General features: G+C 40.1%; 1 protein-coding gene across 1 annotated transcript in view; it reads left to right on the top strand.

The window, feature by feature from the left end:
- The window catches only part of Mctp1 (multiple C2 and transmembrane domain containing 1), a gene marked incomplete at its 5' end in the record, with an annotated part of 237,531 nt that overhangs the window by 162,879 nt on the left and 59,236 nt on the right, over positions 1-15,416 (top strand). The window contains one exon of the mRNA XM_028891575.1: positions 5,179-5,232. Coding sequence (XP_028747408.1) covers positions 5,179-5,232 — 54 coding nt within the window. The remainder of the gene's footprint in view (positions 1-5,178; positions 5,233-15,416) is intronic.

The following is a 15,416-nucleotide window of genomic DNA, read 5'->3' as shown; positions in this document are numbered from 1 at the left end:
TGGTAGAATAATTCTACATGCACTTTATTCATATTACCAGTATCCTTAACAATTCTGCCAAATAAAATTTTAAATTTTTTGCAATTTATAAAATGTCCCACTGCATTGGGTACAACAAAAAAAACTCAAACTATTTAAAGAATGCCCTTTCACCTGCTTTGGACATATAGACTCTATAGATGCAACTTGGTTTCACTTTGAAAAGAGAGTTTTGTAACTGCTCCATATTAAATTTTATATGCTAATGGCAAATGCTCAGCAGATACTGAATATGGAAGAAGAGATACAACCCTCTGAAAATAATGGTATCTGCTTGTTCTTTGACTGTAATGTGACTGGCACACCATGTTTGGGGCTGCCTGTGTGGTTTTTAAAATGTCATCTTTATTAGTATTACAATCAAGGAATAGTACTTAGAATCAGTTTTCTTGCAGACCTTCCTCCAGTGTGTGGCATATAAGTCTGTGACCAACGACATTACAGAAGGTCGTGTCACTTTTAAGTGCTTGCATTACATCTTTCTGATTTCCCTAGTGCCCTTCCTTTGTTTGATTAATACTACTTGCTTTCAAGCAATGTATCAGAAAGCATAATCTGGAAAAAGAATTCTGGAGCCTATCTTAGAGAACTCTCTTTAAGAAAAGGGGGGAAATCCAACTTAGTAAATGTATCTTTTCTAACAAATGCATCTTTTTCTCAATCTTTTTCCTTTTCCCCCTGAAGGAGAAGGAAATATTCTCTCTCTCTCTCTCTCTCTCTCTCTCTCTCTCTCTCTCTCTCTCTCTCTCTCTCTCTCTCGTTTGTGTGCGTGTGCCCACCGTGTGTGGTGTGGTATGATTAAATTATTGCTTGCAAATTTTAAACTACTGGTTTTTTAATACTTAAAAGAACTATGTAGCACTTACTTGGTTTTATTTAAGGAGGAATGAGCTGAAATTTGAGGCAAGAACTCTTGTTTTGTATTTGTTTTACTTAGTTAAGTGTTAAAACTCCAGCACTCTTTTTGAATAGCAGGATTTTTCTTGAGTTCTCTTGGAAGGCTGCAGGTTTGTGCAGTCATTAAATGTACTACATAGCTTACTTTTTAACTCATCTTGCAGTTTCTGGACTCATTACATGACCTGGCCTGTGTGCCTAAAAGCACAGACAAATTTAGAAGCTACACATGCCCTCAGAGCTGTCCGTTCACTGAGTCACTGATGCCTGGAGATTAGTCATGAATCCATCATGACTTCAAGCTACAGTCTTCATCTATAACTATACTATGCCCAGATTTGTGTTTCTTAGGGTCAGTGAAAACATGAGACAGAATTTTATGTCATTCAGAATACAGAACAAAAAAGATATAATTTGATTTCTAAAAATGAATGTTAAAGATATAGTTGACATTTTGTTTTTATCATTAGCTGACATTTTTGAGAATTTTTTTGATACAAGAAGTATGCTAAGACTTCATATGTAGCCTCATTGAGTCCTTAATCAGCACTGTGGGAAAGAGCCTGTGACCACCACTATTTTCCAAGCATTTTATGCTTCCTCTGAACAACATGTTCGAGTGGGGTACATTCTGGAGTTACATGTAGATGTCAATAGGAACCCATCACCTGCTTTGCCGATCCTCATGTGTAAATGCCTATGACAGCCAAAGACAACAGAGGAGGGTGGTCCTCAGCAGAACACAGCACAACACTCTCTGCCAAATGTAGAAGCCAATGGCTGTGCTGGGGGCGCCTGGCAGCACATTTGCAGAGTAACTGCATGGAGCCAATTACCCACTTGGGCAGGGTAATAACAGTTTGGGTTTTGCAAAAGAGCCTGATTCTGTAGACCTCCTTGAGTCCCACTTGAACACAATTTCATTTGTAAAATGTGTAATTATCCTAGTGGTTTGTTTATTTTTCATATTTTGAAGTTTGGGAAATGAATTCAATATTGATGATCCCTGGATCTTAAAGATAGATGCAGATGGGTACCCGTCTCCAAGCCACACTTTGAAAATTTTTGATCATTTGCCTTTATTCATCTACATCATTGGTTATTTGTGAGCTAGGTCAAATGAACTGGGTTACCTCTGAGAAATAAAAAGTAGATGCTACACCATGGAGTTTGTGCAGTCGTTTGGAGGCCCAGCGCCAGGTGCAGTGATGCATGCCTCCAGTTCCAGTACTTGAGAGACTGAGGCAGGAGGGCTGACATCAGAAAAGCAAAAACAACCAGAAGGATATGACAGCCAGATGATGCACTTACCTAGTTATCCAACCAAAACCAGTTCTTGAGTAACTGCTATGTAGTTTGCAATATGCAAGACATAATCTGTCACATTCACCTTCTGGTAGTGAGGTGTGATGAGGAGTTAGAGATGAGGTATAGGATACTGTTGTGGAATATTATTTTAAGGTGTGTTACAATTGTTTATGCTGTGGAATATTTGTTTAATGATGCAAAAGTGTGTTGCATTCTTTTATGCTGCTTTTGTTTAGCTCTGTGAAGCTGTGTTACTGTGCCTGTCTAAAATACCTGATTGGTCTAATAGCGAGGGAGGAGAAGGGATAAGCAGGGCTGGCAGGTAGAGAGAATAAGCAGAAGGAAAAATCTGGAAAGAGAAGAAGAAACAAGAAAAGAAGGAGGAGGACATCAGGGGCCAGCCATCTAGCTATCCAGCAAGCCTTGGAGTAAGAATTAGTGAAAGGTAAAAGCCCAGAGGCAAAAGATATGATGGGATAATTTAAGAAAAGCTGGCCAGAAGCAAGCCAAGCTAAGGCCGGGCATTCATAAGAAAGAATAAGCCTCCATGTATGTTTATTTGGCAGCTGGGTGGCAGGGCCCCCGAAGAGTAAAGAGTGATAAAACAACCAACAGCAGGGCCCAGCTTGTTTCTGGTGCTGTGTATTGAATACAGGATTGTACATGTTAAGCGACCACTCTAGACCCTACAATAAGACATTTTAATCAAAACTAGCTTCAGTAGTGTTTGAGTTTATTTTCTTCTCATATTAGATATGACTTTTCATGACCAACTTTAGCCAAGCAGAAAGAAAGAAAAAAGAATGAAAGAAAAAGTCTTTTATTTAAATATACATTTTATAAGATAGTGTTATTTTTTATTTGTGACATAAAGTCATTTAAATATAATCTCATGAGGGCTCAGTGACTTCTTTTGATGAAATCTAATCTCCATCTCAAATGATCCAATCTGAATGTCCAATCATACATTGCCACAGTTATCACCATTTTCTCCATATTTATAATGTGAATGCTTTAAACAGGAGAAAACTAAGTCTACATGAAGGCTTGTCTGAGATCTCCTACTTAAGTTCTACTGGGTTGGTGTGAATATTGATGGAGTCTCAGTGTGTTTGCTCATCTTTCTGTTCACATCTAACCTATAGAGTACACTTTGGGCCAGAGCTGTTTGAACCAGGTTGAGAGTGTAATGTGTGCAGATTGTTTGTGGAGACTGAATTGCTTGCATGTCCCTGGGTGATGGACCTTCTGTCCAGCTGGGGTCCTTCTGAAGTGTTCCCTGTTCTGCAGGAAGGCCATAAGTCCTACTTTTTTAACAAAGATGTCAAGTATGAGATTAAATTAGGAACAGTTCTGGGGTTTCAGATGTCTTTGATTTTACACTGGCTCATGAGATCTGGAATTTGTGTTTGGGTTATTCATTAAAGTCACACAAGACTTTTAGAAAACTTGAGAGAAAATACCTGGGAATATAGCATTATATCTCAGTTTGTACAGTTCTGCAGCATTACACAGTCTTAGTTTCTCTTTGTATCCAAAAGTCACATGAAAGAAGGATTTGATGCTGTCATCATCAAAACTCTGGTGAGAAAGGTTTCAAAGCATTCGATAACTGTGTTTCAACTCATTCTATTTTGAGACATTCAAACTATATTAGAAAAAAGCAGCATATGAATTAGAAATTATATAGAATTTATATTCTATATAATTATAGTCCTCTGAGGCTTACCTGAAAAATACCTCCCAGGAGTTTTCTATTTTTGGTTTCTATAGAGCGCACACACATGTGCATGTTATTGTGGGGAAAACATTTATTTAAAGTGTAAATTCTAGTTGGTTTGTTTGTTAAGGCAGAGACTCAGGCTGTAACCCAGGCTGGCCAGGAAGTCACTATGTGACCTTACAGTCCTCACATTCCTTGTAAGCCATCTGCCTCTGGAAGTTACATTTATTATGCTCACAATTATATAGTGACCAAAGGAAATAAAAATTGTTTGTTAGATCCAAAATGATTTTCCCATTCAAAAAATAAGTATATTGGGGCTGGAGAGATGACTCAGGGCTCAAAGGCACTGGCTGCTCTTCCAGAGAATCCAGATTTGTTTCACAGCATCTGCGTGGTAGATCACAACCATCTGCAACCCCAGTTCCAGGGGATCTGAAGCCCTCTTCTGGCCTCCACAGGTACCAGACATGCAAGTGGTGGATACACATATATGCAGGCTAAACACTCCTACACATAAAATAAAATAAAACTGTTTTTAAAGTATGCATATTTACCAATGTAAATTATATTTTTTTATATTTAATTGTGGAATATATTTCTAATCTTAATATATATTCACAATTCTTACAAAAAATCATGAAGAATTAAAAGGAATATTTCAGGTAAGCCACAAAATCTGAAAATAGAATTCAGGACAAGTCAATCAAGAGTTGATTTTACACATAAGAATTAAAGTTTGAGCCATTATAAGACATTCATCACCAGTTTTATGCCACAGACCACCAGTGTGAATCAATTAGCAGAGATAGTTTTATCTTATAGTTGGGCAAAACATAAGTTAGAAATAGAAGGGCTCTTTCAGGCTTCGTTATCCAGTGCTATGTCTAAAACGCCCGATTGAAACGGGCGGCAGGAGAACTAGGAAGGAAACATCATGATTTCGAGCAGCCCACAGATGTATGTTAGTTTACCTTCAGCATACTTCAGATTCTCTGACACCGAACGTTTCACATGAGCAGGATTCTCCTGACTGAGGCTTTAATCAATTAAAGGCTGAGCACTTTCCTAATCTTCATCTCTAGATGAAGCGTCTGCTCTCAGAGCATGTGTTTCAAATGTTAATAAAGTTTTCATTTCCAAAGGGATCAGAATGACAGAACAAAATCCTCTCCTCTAAGAGCACAAACAGCCTGTGTTTCTGTCTGCAGGTGGTGGAGGACATGCTGGAGGACGAGGAGGAAGAAGATGAGAAGGATGACAAGGTAATTATCTCTCCCAGCCCTGGGTACCTGGGGGTGGCAGACGCAGACATGATACTGTTCTCACCGACAGTTGAAAAAGGAGTTGAAGTGTTTTGAGTCCAGAAAATTGGACAGTGCTGTTTATCATCCTAACAATGCCACTGCGTGTTGCAATGAGGAAGAAATGGCTATAAATCCTCTCTGCTTTTGTCCAGAGCTGGGTCAAATATTTTTCTGCCAGGAGAAAAAAAAAATCAGCTTGTCTTGAACTTGATAGCTGTTGTGAGGATAAGAGCACTGACAACCGTTTTTGAAGGGCAAAAATTTGTCCGATCCTGAATGTTACAAATCAGTCTATGCTTTGGGGGGACGGAGGCGGGTGTGAAAAAATAGTAGCCTGCATGAGTTGGACACGGATAATGTCATCTATAATTTTCAAAGAATTGTTCAGCAAAAGAATATGTGTATGACGTGCTTGGAAGGACATTTGAATGGCTTTGTGCTTACTGCCCTTGCCTAGGTCTATGATGTCCCCATGCCTCTTCCATCACAAAAGACTTAGGAGAGACTTGCATTTCGTTTTGCCACTTGACTTGGCGATGCTGACCACCGGGGTGATATTTTATTTGTGCTCTTACAAACAACGCTTGCCTGGGGATCAGAGAAAAAAGCCAGCCACTATATTAAACATAGAAGTCAGGCAGTGGTAGCACAAACCTTTAATCCTATCGTTTGGGAGGCAGAGATTCAGCCAGATCTCAGTGAGTTCAAGGCCACACTGGCACACACCTTTAATCCCAGCACTAGTTAACCATAGAGGTCTGGAGATCTGTACAGACAGACAGGAAGTGATAGAGCTGGGCAGAAAGAGGAAAGTGATATAGCCCAGCAGAGAGAGGAAGTAAGAGGGCAGGGCACAGAAAGGTATATAGGCATGAGTATACAGGAAGTAGCTCTCTCTTGGGCTGAGGATTTCCTAGCAGTAAGAACTTGTGGCTGGCTTGTTCTATTTCTCTGATCTCTCAGCTTTCACTCCAATATCTGTCTCCGGGTTTTTTTATTATTATTATTAATAAGACCATTTAGCAATTCGTGTTACAGACTACAGTGAACAGCAACTGATTTCTGGCTTGTTTGGGTTGGTGGTTCCTTGGGGAGAGGGAGGAATTAGCAGGACCTTGTACCACCACAGCAGTGGCTGGGGTTAGGACAACAGCTCTCTCCGGCAACAAGGCATTGTGATCTCTTGGCATTTGTAGATACAAAACTTATCTGAAGATAGACAAGGATCAAGGGAGAAAATATTAATTCCTTGCACATTATTTAGCATACAAAACGAGATTTTGATCTCCACCCAAAACTGACGACTGTTACAGAAAGGAATGATGTTTTTGAAGGAAGACAGAGCATCTTAATGTATACCCTTGATCTTTGACCCCAAAGGAGATGCACAGTTATACCCTAGTATGAGTCTGTGTTGGAAGCAAGCATTGGAAATGTCAAAGGGGGGAAGTGTCCCATGGAATGCTTCACCTCACAATCTTTGTTCCCCAACTAATATTTGACTTTGCAGTAGAATGGAAACACACGTGCTTACCTGACGCTTTCCTGCCATGCTGTTCAAATGCTTTTAAACTGATAGAGCTTTTATGTGAAATTTTTCTCCTGTACCTCATTCAGTCATTAGTACCATGATCAAAAATAACCTAACAAAATCTCCTGTCTGCAAACACACACACACACACACACACACACACACACACACACACACACACACACACACACACGTTTTTAAAGTCAAATAATATGAGCATACACCCCTGGCAATAAACCGTCTGATTTATTGTTAAGGTCGGTTGTGGAGCTGTGGAGAGCCTGTACTCTAACTCAACATGCCGGCTCTGAATCATCACTTCTCTGCTGCTAAAGACTGAGCTGCCATCCATTTATGGCTATTCTCCCTTGCTTGTTGCTACTTTATTATTAAAGCCACCATAAAAATCCATCCCAGCAGCAGGCGTTTCCCTAGAAATGTTAATAAATAGAAACCCCAGTGACGTCCACTACTTCCATGTCTCTCTGCTGGAAGTCAAGCCATACATTGTTAGCCAGTTGGTTAGTAGCTTGTGGCTCTTCATTTTCTTGTTCACTTTTTTTTTTAATAGAGAAGGTCTTAGGTGTAGGCAAAAAATAAACCTCCCTAGTTAACCACCTCACCAAAACACGGATTGGATTGAACACATCTGGGTGGCAACACCAACTCTCAGGAGCTGTATACATAGTGAGCTAGTGGTTGGCTGGCTGAAATTGACACCCTACTTCGAACACGTTTTCAGATCCAGTTACCAATGTAGACCGAAAGTGAGGGCTTCAGTGACTGTGTGAATTCCACTAAATTTGTCCGTAGCTGATATGGGCAAATAGTGTGTTTTCATTGTGAGCTGTTGTTCATAACCCAGCCTTTTGTTTGAATTATATATGAGGGTGAGTTCCCCCTCTTTTTTGACCATAGTGAAATTGATAGTATAAAAATGGTGTCTGAACCTAGAAGAAAATCTCAAGTGTCGTAATTTGCAAGACACTTTGAAGCTCTCTTAGGCAACAAAAGTGGAAATAAGGAAGGATTGCGCATGCATCTGTCACCAGCTTCTGTCCATCAGCATGGCTCCCACGGAGCACACATTGTAAGTCTTAGCTATCAGTGTGTCTGACTGGGAGAAGAGTCATTTCCTATTTTAAAATTTCATTGGTTCCTCCAGTTAAAGTTTGTATGTAGAGTCATGTGTAATGGAATTTCATGAAAAAACAAATGTGCTTTTCACCATACGAACAGGTACTGACCTTTAGTTCTCATTATTTCTCTGTTTTCTCATATGGTATAATAGTGGGGTCAGGTCAATGGGTCCTCTTATAGGATAAAAGTAAAGAAGATTAATAAATGTGCCAAAGCCTCACTTTAATTGAACCTGAAGCATATGTTGCAAGTATGTAAAATATGTCCCAGATGTTCCGCCGGGGCCAATGTCTTGCTTTCCCTGGTTGCCGCAAGGCAGCTATTAGTCCTGTAACCTTTGGACTTGGGGGTAAATGGGGTATTACATGGCACAGAATGCGAGCACCTGTTTCCCATTCAGTAGAGACCCCTGGCAGGCTGCACCTAAGCCAATGCACATGTTTTCACTTAGTGGATTGTTGGGTGATTATGAAAAGTGTCTTTCTTTAGAGCAGCATTGATATTAGTCACTCACAATGAAAGGCCAAGTCATTGGCTACTTGACAAGGTCCTGTGGGCATAAGTTGAAGTCCTTCATTTCATTTGAGCATGTAGTATTTTCCCTCAGCATAATTACACATATAGAAAAGATATTGCTCTAAGAAGTTGAAGCCCATAAAGATATACTTACTAATAGCTTTTTTACTGTTGGCTTTAGTACCTCGGAAGACATTGGTTAAAGTTGGTCAAAGCTCAATGATGGTTCACCTGGATTGCCACATTTTGAAGCTTTTAAGTTTTTCTTGTTGGTGCTGTCCTTGCTTTTTATTTAAAAGGCTTATTGTCCTTTTTCAGCTTAGGGTTGTGGTCATGGAGTTTCCCTTCATTCTAAAATCCTTCTCCACATTTGTTCAAGTCTAAATTTAAGTGGCCTATTTTTTAATCCAATTCCACCATTTTCCAAAAGGCAGAAAATATGCGTTTTAAATGGTGAGCTTTGCATGTGAATCATTACCTTCTAATATTTTCACTTACCTGCATTATATAAGAACACCGTTAAACTGTTCTGGGGACAGCATTCTTTTCTAAATTAACCATGAAACATCCTAGAGTTACATTTTCTATAGAACATTCTCTGCACCCTCAACTACAAAAGCTCTAGTCTAATATGTTTTTCTATCCAACACCAATTCCTTTCTCTACTAGATTATAAGCAAAGTAAGGTTTAACTAAATCCTGGGTGGTGCTATCAACAAGCATATAATAGTGTTCACACCACATGGTATAACCATACAGTGGCCATTCTGCATAACCTAGACATCAGTTAACAAAAGGCAGCCTCTTTTGTAGTTTGAAAAGTTTCAGCATGCTTCCCACAGTCCACCCTGCACTGGTAATAAGATCCAGCTGCAGGATCAGGAAGCAGAAGATAGAATGCTGTGTTCCAGCAAGAAAAATGTGAATTCAGATGCATTACATTCTAGTATTGTTTATTGATAGAAGATATGAACGCATTCAGGCATTTATGCTCACACAGCTCCTCTGCCTTCTTCAGCCATTATGTCAAGGTTACTTGTTTCCAGACAGCTAGATACAATGAATGGAACATATTTGAGTTACTTCAAAATATACAGTGTTTTCTTTAATTCTTGAAATCTGTATTTTTTGGTTTGCTTCTCCAACCCAAACATGTGTCTACTGTACCCAAGATCCATACATCTCTGCATCTCCAAAGGCAGTGAGGGAGGAAAGAAAGAGATAATTCTAAGTGATAAGAGAGAAGATTTTAATCTGACAAAATTGCATTTTCCAGTTACATTCGTGAAGTAACTTTATGGTTGGGAAGCCAATTGAAGCTTTAGAGAAAAGCCGAATGAAAGGTGACTAGGAAAATTCTCTTTTAAGAAACTCCAAATCACATTCAATGGGGATACCCTTATTCACTTTCTGTGTCCGTATAACAAAGTACCACAAACACAAAGGCATAAAACAAGTGGTTGTTGTTGTGTTCTTGTGTTCAATAGGTCAGAAATACAGGCATAGCCAACTGGTTCTCTCTCAGAGTCTGACTCCTAGGAGCCAGCCGGACTGAGTTATCATCTGCAGGATTTAGAAAAGAATCCATTTCAAAGCATGCTTCGGCCTGTTGGGAGAATCCAGGTCCTTATATCTGTAGAACTGAAATCCTTGTTTTCTTGTTTCCTCTTTCTGCTCCTCGTAGCCTAGCTGTCTTTAAATGCATCAATGGAGAATCTCCCTTGGGTTCCCCACACTTCAGCCCTATTTAAGGGCTCACATGGCTACATCAGGACCACCAAAGAAAATGTCCCTTTCTTAAAGAAGACTGTATCATGAAATGTGACTTAATCATGGTAATAGCTATCCCATCATACTCATAAGCCAGGGACTTAAACTTGATATATAGAAGAGAAGGAGAGAAGGCTTCAGGCTTAGAATTCTGAATCTGGCAGCTGGGAAGACCTGTCCATTGTCTATAGTGAACGTGGAGCAATCTTTGAGTCAATCTCATTGACTAGATCTACCGCTAGATGGGTAGCGGTAATAAACAAGGGCAACAATCAACCTAGACAGTCTAGGTCTGTATGTGCAAAGTTTACAGGAACTTAAAGTATTAGAGAATGTGTGTTCATTATAAAATAAAAGTGCAATGTGTCTAGCTTGCTGGTTATCAAATTCAGTTTGGAGCAAGGGGTGATTGGCCAGGCAGAGAGCTTCTTTCTTGTGGGCCACCTTTTCCCTCTTCTCCTTGCCTTCTAGGGAAAAGCAAAAATAAAAATACCAAAATGTAGGGAAGGCTCCTTTGGACTTTGAAGGGACTTTTGGAGCTATAACACCACTTAGGCTGATGACCTTAATTTCTTAAGAGTTTCTACTTCATCTAAAACCACAGTGACATTAAAGCTTGAGGGTAACTAAGAAACAATCTGCTTTAATCACCTTATTTTTACGATCATAATATCAGGACTGGAGCTACAGCTATGGTATAGTACTTGCCTGCTGTGCAAAAGGCCCTCGGCCTGAACCCAGTATTACGAACCAATTAAAACTAAAGGAAGAAAATGGGACTCGGCCAGACATAAGTGAGTGGCACAGGCGAATGCATGGAGGCAACGGTGGAGTAGGTACTAACGCTCTGATCGTTTTTTGTCATTCCAAATCCGGCGTCCTCATCCTGCTTTACAACCAGGCTTTCCTGGGGAAGAGACCAGATTAAAGTACAGTTGAAAATGAGTTCTGATTCCATCTTTCAGAACCTCCATAGACTAGGGAGGGCCATGCTGTTGGAGCTTGAGGCTGGATTTCCACTTCTGGATGCTGCATAGCCAGCTCTTTGCTGCTGCCCTGGGGGACAGATAAGGGAGGGTGGGTGAGCCAAGACAAACTATGTTTGGTTTGTACCACACAACAAAAGGAATGATGGTAGCCAATCAGAAGGTTGCTGGTCTCTTTACCTTAAAGCTGAGAGATTATCCTGGATTATTTGAGTGGACTCCATATAATCACAAGTGCCCTTAAAAGTAGAAGAGGCCATCCGAGAAAATGGCAGGTGGCAGCCACTTGTACAGCTGTGGCCAGGCAAGGCTCAGGACTGTCACAGAAAGAAGAAAGAGCTACTGAAACAACAGGAGAATCTGAAGGCGGAGGTCCCCCAGCTGTGGGATCCAAGCTCTTCTAAAGCCAAGCTGTCGGCCAGCCCTCTGTTCTCAGTGCCATCGGGCAGACTTGAGAGCTTCAGCATGTTTCACAGGGGCAAGAAATACAAGCTCTGGATCTGCAACCAAACACAGCATACTGCTGCGATGCAGGGTAGGCCAGCAGGAGGGGACTCTCTGGACCAACAAACAGCTGCGGAGAAGCGAGTGCTTCCCACTGGGAAATGAGTGGCCAGACCCTGAGCACTGAATATATAAAACCCATGCTGACTGTGGCGTAGTGGGGCACTTCTGTGGCTGCCTTGAGTGTGGAGAAGGGAACCACAAGCCAAGAAAATGTGGGCAGGCTGCAGAAGCTGCAGAAGTAAGCAGCTATGCCCCGAGCCTTTGCCCACATCTTAATTTTTGCCCCATGAGACCCACTTTGGACTTCTGCAATTCAGAATTGTAAGGAATGAATTTGTTTCAGCTATTAGGTTTATGATAATTCATTATGGCATCTGTTATAGCTGCCTCCAACTGTGCTCTCTACTCCAGTAAGAGTACTATATTGTAAAGCAGTAAATGTAAGTTTCTAGTTTTTCTTTATTGACTTGGTCAATGGGACTATTCAGTCTTCATTCAATATGGCCATGAGAAGCAATGTAAATGACACCATTTGTAACCAAATTGCCTTAAGTTTTATTTCAGGAAAAAAAAAAAACAAAAAAAAAACTTCCAAATGGCATTGAGTTATTTTCCATCTATGGAGCGCTGCATGTTCCTGCTTAAGACCTTAGATATGCACTGGTGAATGAGCAGCAGGTTTTAACTTTTTTCTTTATTTCTGAGAAGTTAATACATGTATACGATGATATCTGCCCCTTACTTCTTCCCCTCCAATTCCCTCCATGTGTTCCTCAACTCATCTCCTTCCCAACTTCATTTCTGGTTTTTGTAACTCGTTAAATCCAGTTAGTGCTGCTCATATGCATAGGTATGGGGCATCCACCAGTGGCTACATCCTCGGAAAAGGGCAATTATCCTTCCTCAGCAACCATCACAGCTGCTGACAGCTCCTTAGCCTGTAGAGGGGTAGAGATCATCTACCTGGGATTTTGTTTCCAACAGAAGGATTTCCTTCCCTGAAACAGTCATTCCATTCCTTAAAGTGATTTATCCTACAGACCACTAGGATACCCACATTTGGGTAACAAGTCCTTTGGGAATATTAAGAAAAATAGACTTATCCTCCAAAAAAAAAATGAGAAATACACACCTTTTCTAAACTGTAGAAATGGTATTATTTTTATTTTATAGAAACTATAAATTTTCATTATAAAGTCGTGTCTTCTATTCTCTTCAGCTTCCTGTTAACATTAATGTCTATTTCTTCAAATACTTAAAAGGAAACGCAAATTTTTAAGTGAAATTATATTTAATTATATTCATTTCAAGTTTGTTGCCATGGACATTCATTTTAACCATGGCTTTTTCTGGTTTGTGTCAGTAAGTTCTAGAAACACTAATTTGACAAAAGAAAATTATGACAAAATGGGAGTTTCAATGATTTAGTCTGTGAAGATTTGGAACAGATAGACTTCCTAGAATTTGCCAAAATCCAATGGAATTCATGCTGTGTTCAGTGAGGTCATTGTCTGAAAGCGTCATTACTGCTTTATTGTTCCTTAAAAGGATTGGGTGATTAAATCATGGGAGGTGGAACTGGACTCCCAGGAGTTACCTAGTGATTCTAATTGTCAGGATTCCATGGCTAAACACGTTGGCAATCCAGTCACCTCTTCTTCAGGTCGGCAGACGTGCCTCTGCCGACCTGAAGTATTTAGATAGTTATCTGCCTCTGATGTGCCTTCCTAGAATAGGAGGCAGGTTAGGAGAATTCAAGTGGGAAGTTTTGCCTAGAAAATTTGGTAAGAATACCTATCTGGTAATGTGTGAGTGGAAGTCTTTCTAGTCTGTGATAGTTAGATTTCTTTTGCCTCAGAAAAGCAGAACTTTCATATGAAGGCCAATCAAATACTTTAAGGCAGGTCCTCGGGAAAGCTAGTTAACTTTTGCATTGCAGCAGTGAACTTCCTTTTCCACTCCTATTTCTTGACAAAAAAAATTCTCAAAATAGCAGTGTGTCAGCCCTGGCTCTCAGGAGGTTGACAATGAACAGAGAAATAGACACGATTTTTTAGGATTGCTGGCAGAGTCGTTGACACCGGCTGACACCACTGCATCTTGAGATGAGAACGTCTCCTCACCAAAGCACAGAACCAGATGTGTTGCCAAGCATCACAGATGCTCCAACTAAGCCCACAGTGCCAAGGTTTTTATTCTGCCTCAAAGTTTGTTTGGCAAAGAAATTTTCTACCTCATAAAAGACATTGACTCTGCAAATTCTTAAAAGAGTTCACAAAGTAAGAATCCTTCCTCAATGGTAAGAACTTGCCCACAGGAGTTACCTATACAAACACCTACAAAAATGCAGATAGCCATTGTTATGTTATAGTGCCGAGGCTATTTGATGAAGACACAACTTTAGGAAACGAATGGCTGCATCAAAATCGTCAGTAGCTGTCATGGGATATTGTACACTGTGTGAAGGTGTATTGCTGTGACTGGGGTAATAGAAAGCTCAATGGCAAATAGCTAGGCAGGAGGTATAGGCAGAATTTCTGGGGAGAGAAAGCAAGAGGAGGAGGAATCTAGGCATGTAGGAGACACAGAGAAGAAACAGAAGATGCAAGATGGAAGAGAGGTAATGCCAAGTGACAGAACACAGATTAATATAAACGGGATAATTTAAGTTAAAAGAGCTAGTTAAGAACAAGCCTAAGCTATAGACCGAGCTTTCATAATTAATAAGAAGTCTCTGTGTCATTATTTGGGAGCTGGTTGGTGGGACAAAAAGAGACTTGCTACAAGTAACATATCAGTTATTTCTTTGGTAATAGAGTTAATACATATAAAGGGTTCATTCTTGGTCTTTTTTCCCAAGGCAAATTCAAAGCCAGGTAAAATCCCCGTCTCTAAAGATGAACATGCTCGGTACTGATGATATGTCTCAGTTGGTATAGTGCTTGCATAGCATGTAGAAAACTCTGGATTTGTTCCTCAGCACCACACACACAAATAATTAAAATTAAAAAGAAAACAGCATAGTGGCATGTGCCTGTAATCTCAGAGTGCTTCAGAAGTGGAGGCAGGAGGACTTGAGGATTAAAGTCATCCTCAACTCTATAGCGTGCTTGGAGGCAGACTGTGTGCACAAAACAGTAACATGCTTTTTATATGAAGATATTTACTGTTTAGCGAATTTTCAAAGTAGGCAATTGGAGCTACTCCAGCTAATTGATTCTGTGCTCTCATTGGCCAGAATTCTGCTACACAAGGACATACTACAAGCTCTGTAGTCTATGACTCCATAATTAATAGTAAGTCAATACATATGAAAATTCAATGATTCTGGGTTTTTTTCTCAGAAATTTTCCAACTTAAACTAGAGTTAGATTAAACAAAGATGCATGAGAATTTTCCTAAATTCTCATCAAGAAACTATTAGAGAGACCTTAGTGGTAGTGGTGGTGTCCCATGTATTCTTACATTCCGTAGCACTTTTGGCAGATTGCGTTATGTTTATGCTTTAAGTTCCAGCACACTGATGTCAGGCTTGGCTGCATATTATGACTAACACATGCCACTTCCAAGCAGAAGATAGAAGAGCCACACATGGCCCTGCTACCTTTCTTTTTATTCTGCAATAAAGCTGGAACTCACCAGATGGATGCTACTCTTTTTGTACCAGTCCAGGAATAAAGATATTAAGAAGC

The sequence above is a fragment of the Peromyscus leucopus genome, chromosome 15 (assembly GCF_004664715.2).
Source record: "Peromyscus leucopus breed LL Stock chromosome 15, UCI_PerLeu_2.1, whole genome shotgun sequence".
Classification (NCBI taxonomy): domain Eukaryota; kingdom Metazoa; phylum Chordata; class Mammalia; order Rodentia; family Cricetidae; genus Peromyscus; species Peromyscus leucopus.
The sequence above is the reverse complement of the archived record's forward strand: the minus strand, read 5'-3'. Positions and strand labels throughout refer to the sequence as shown.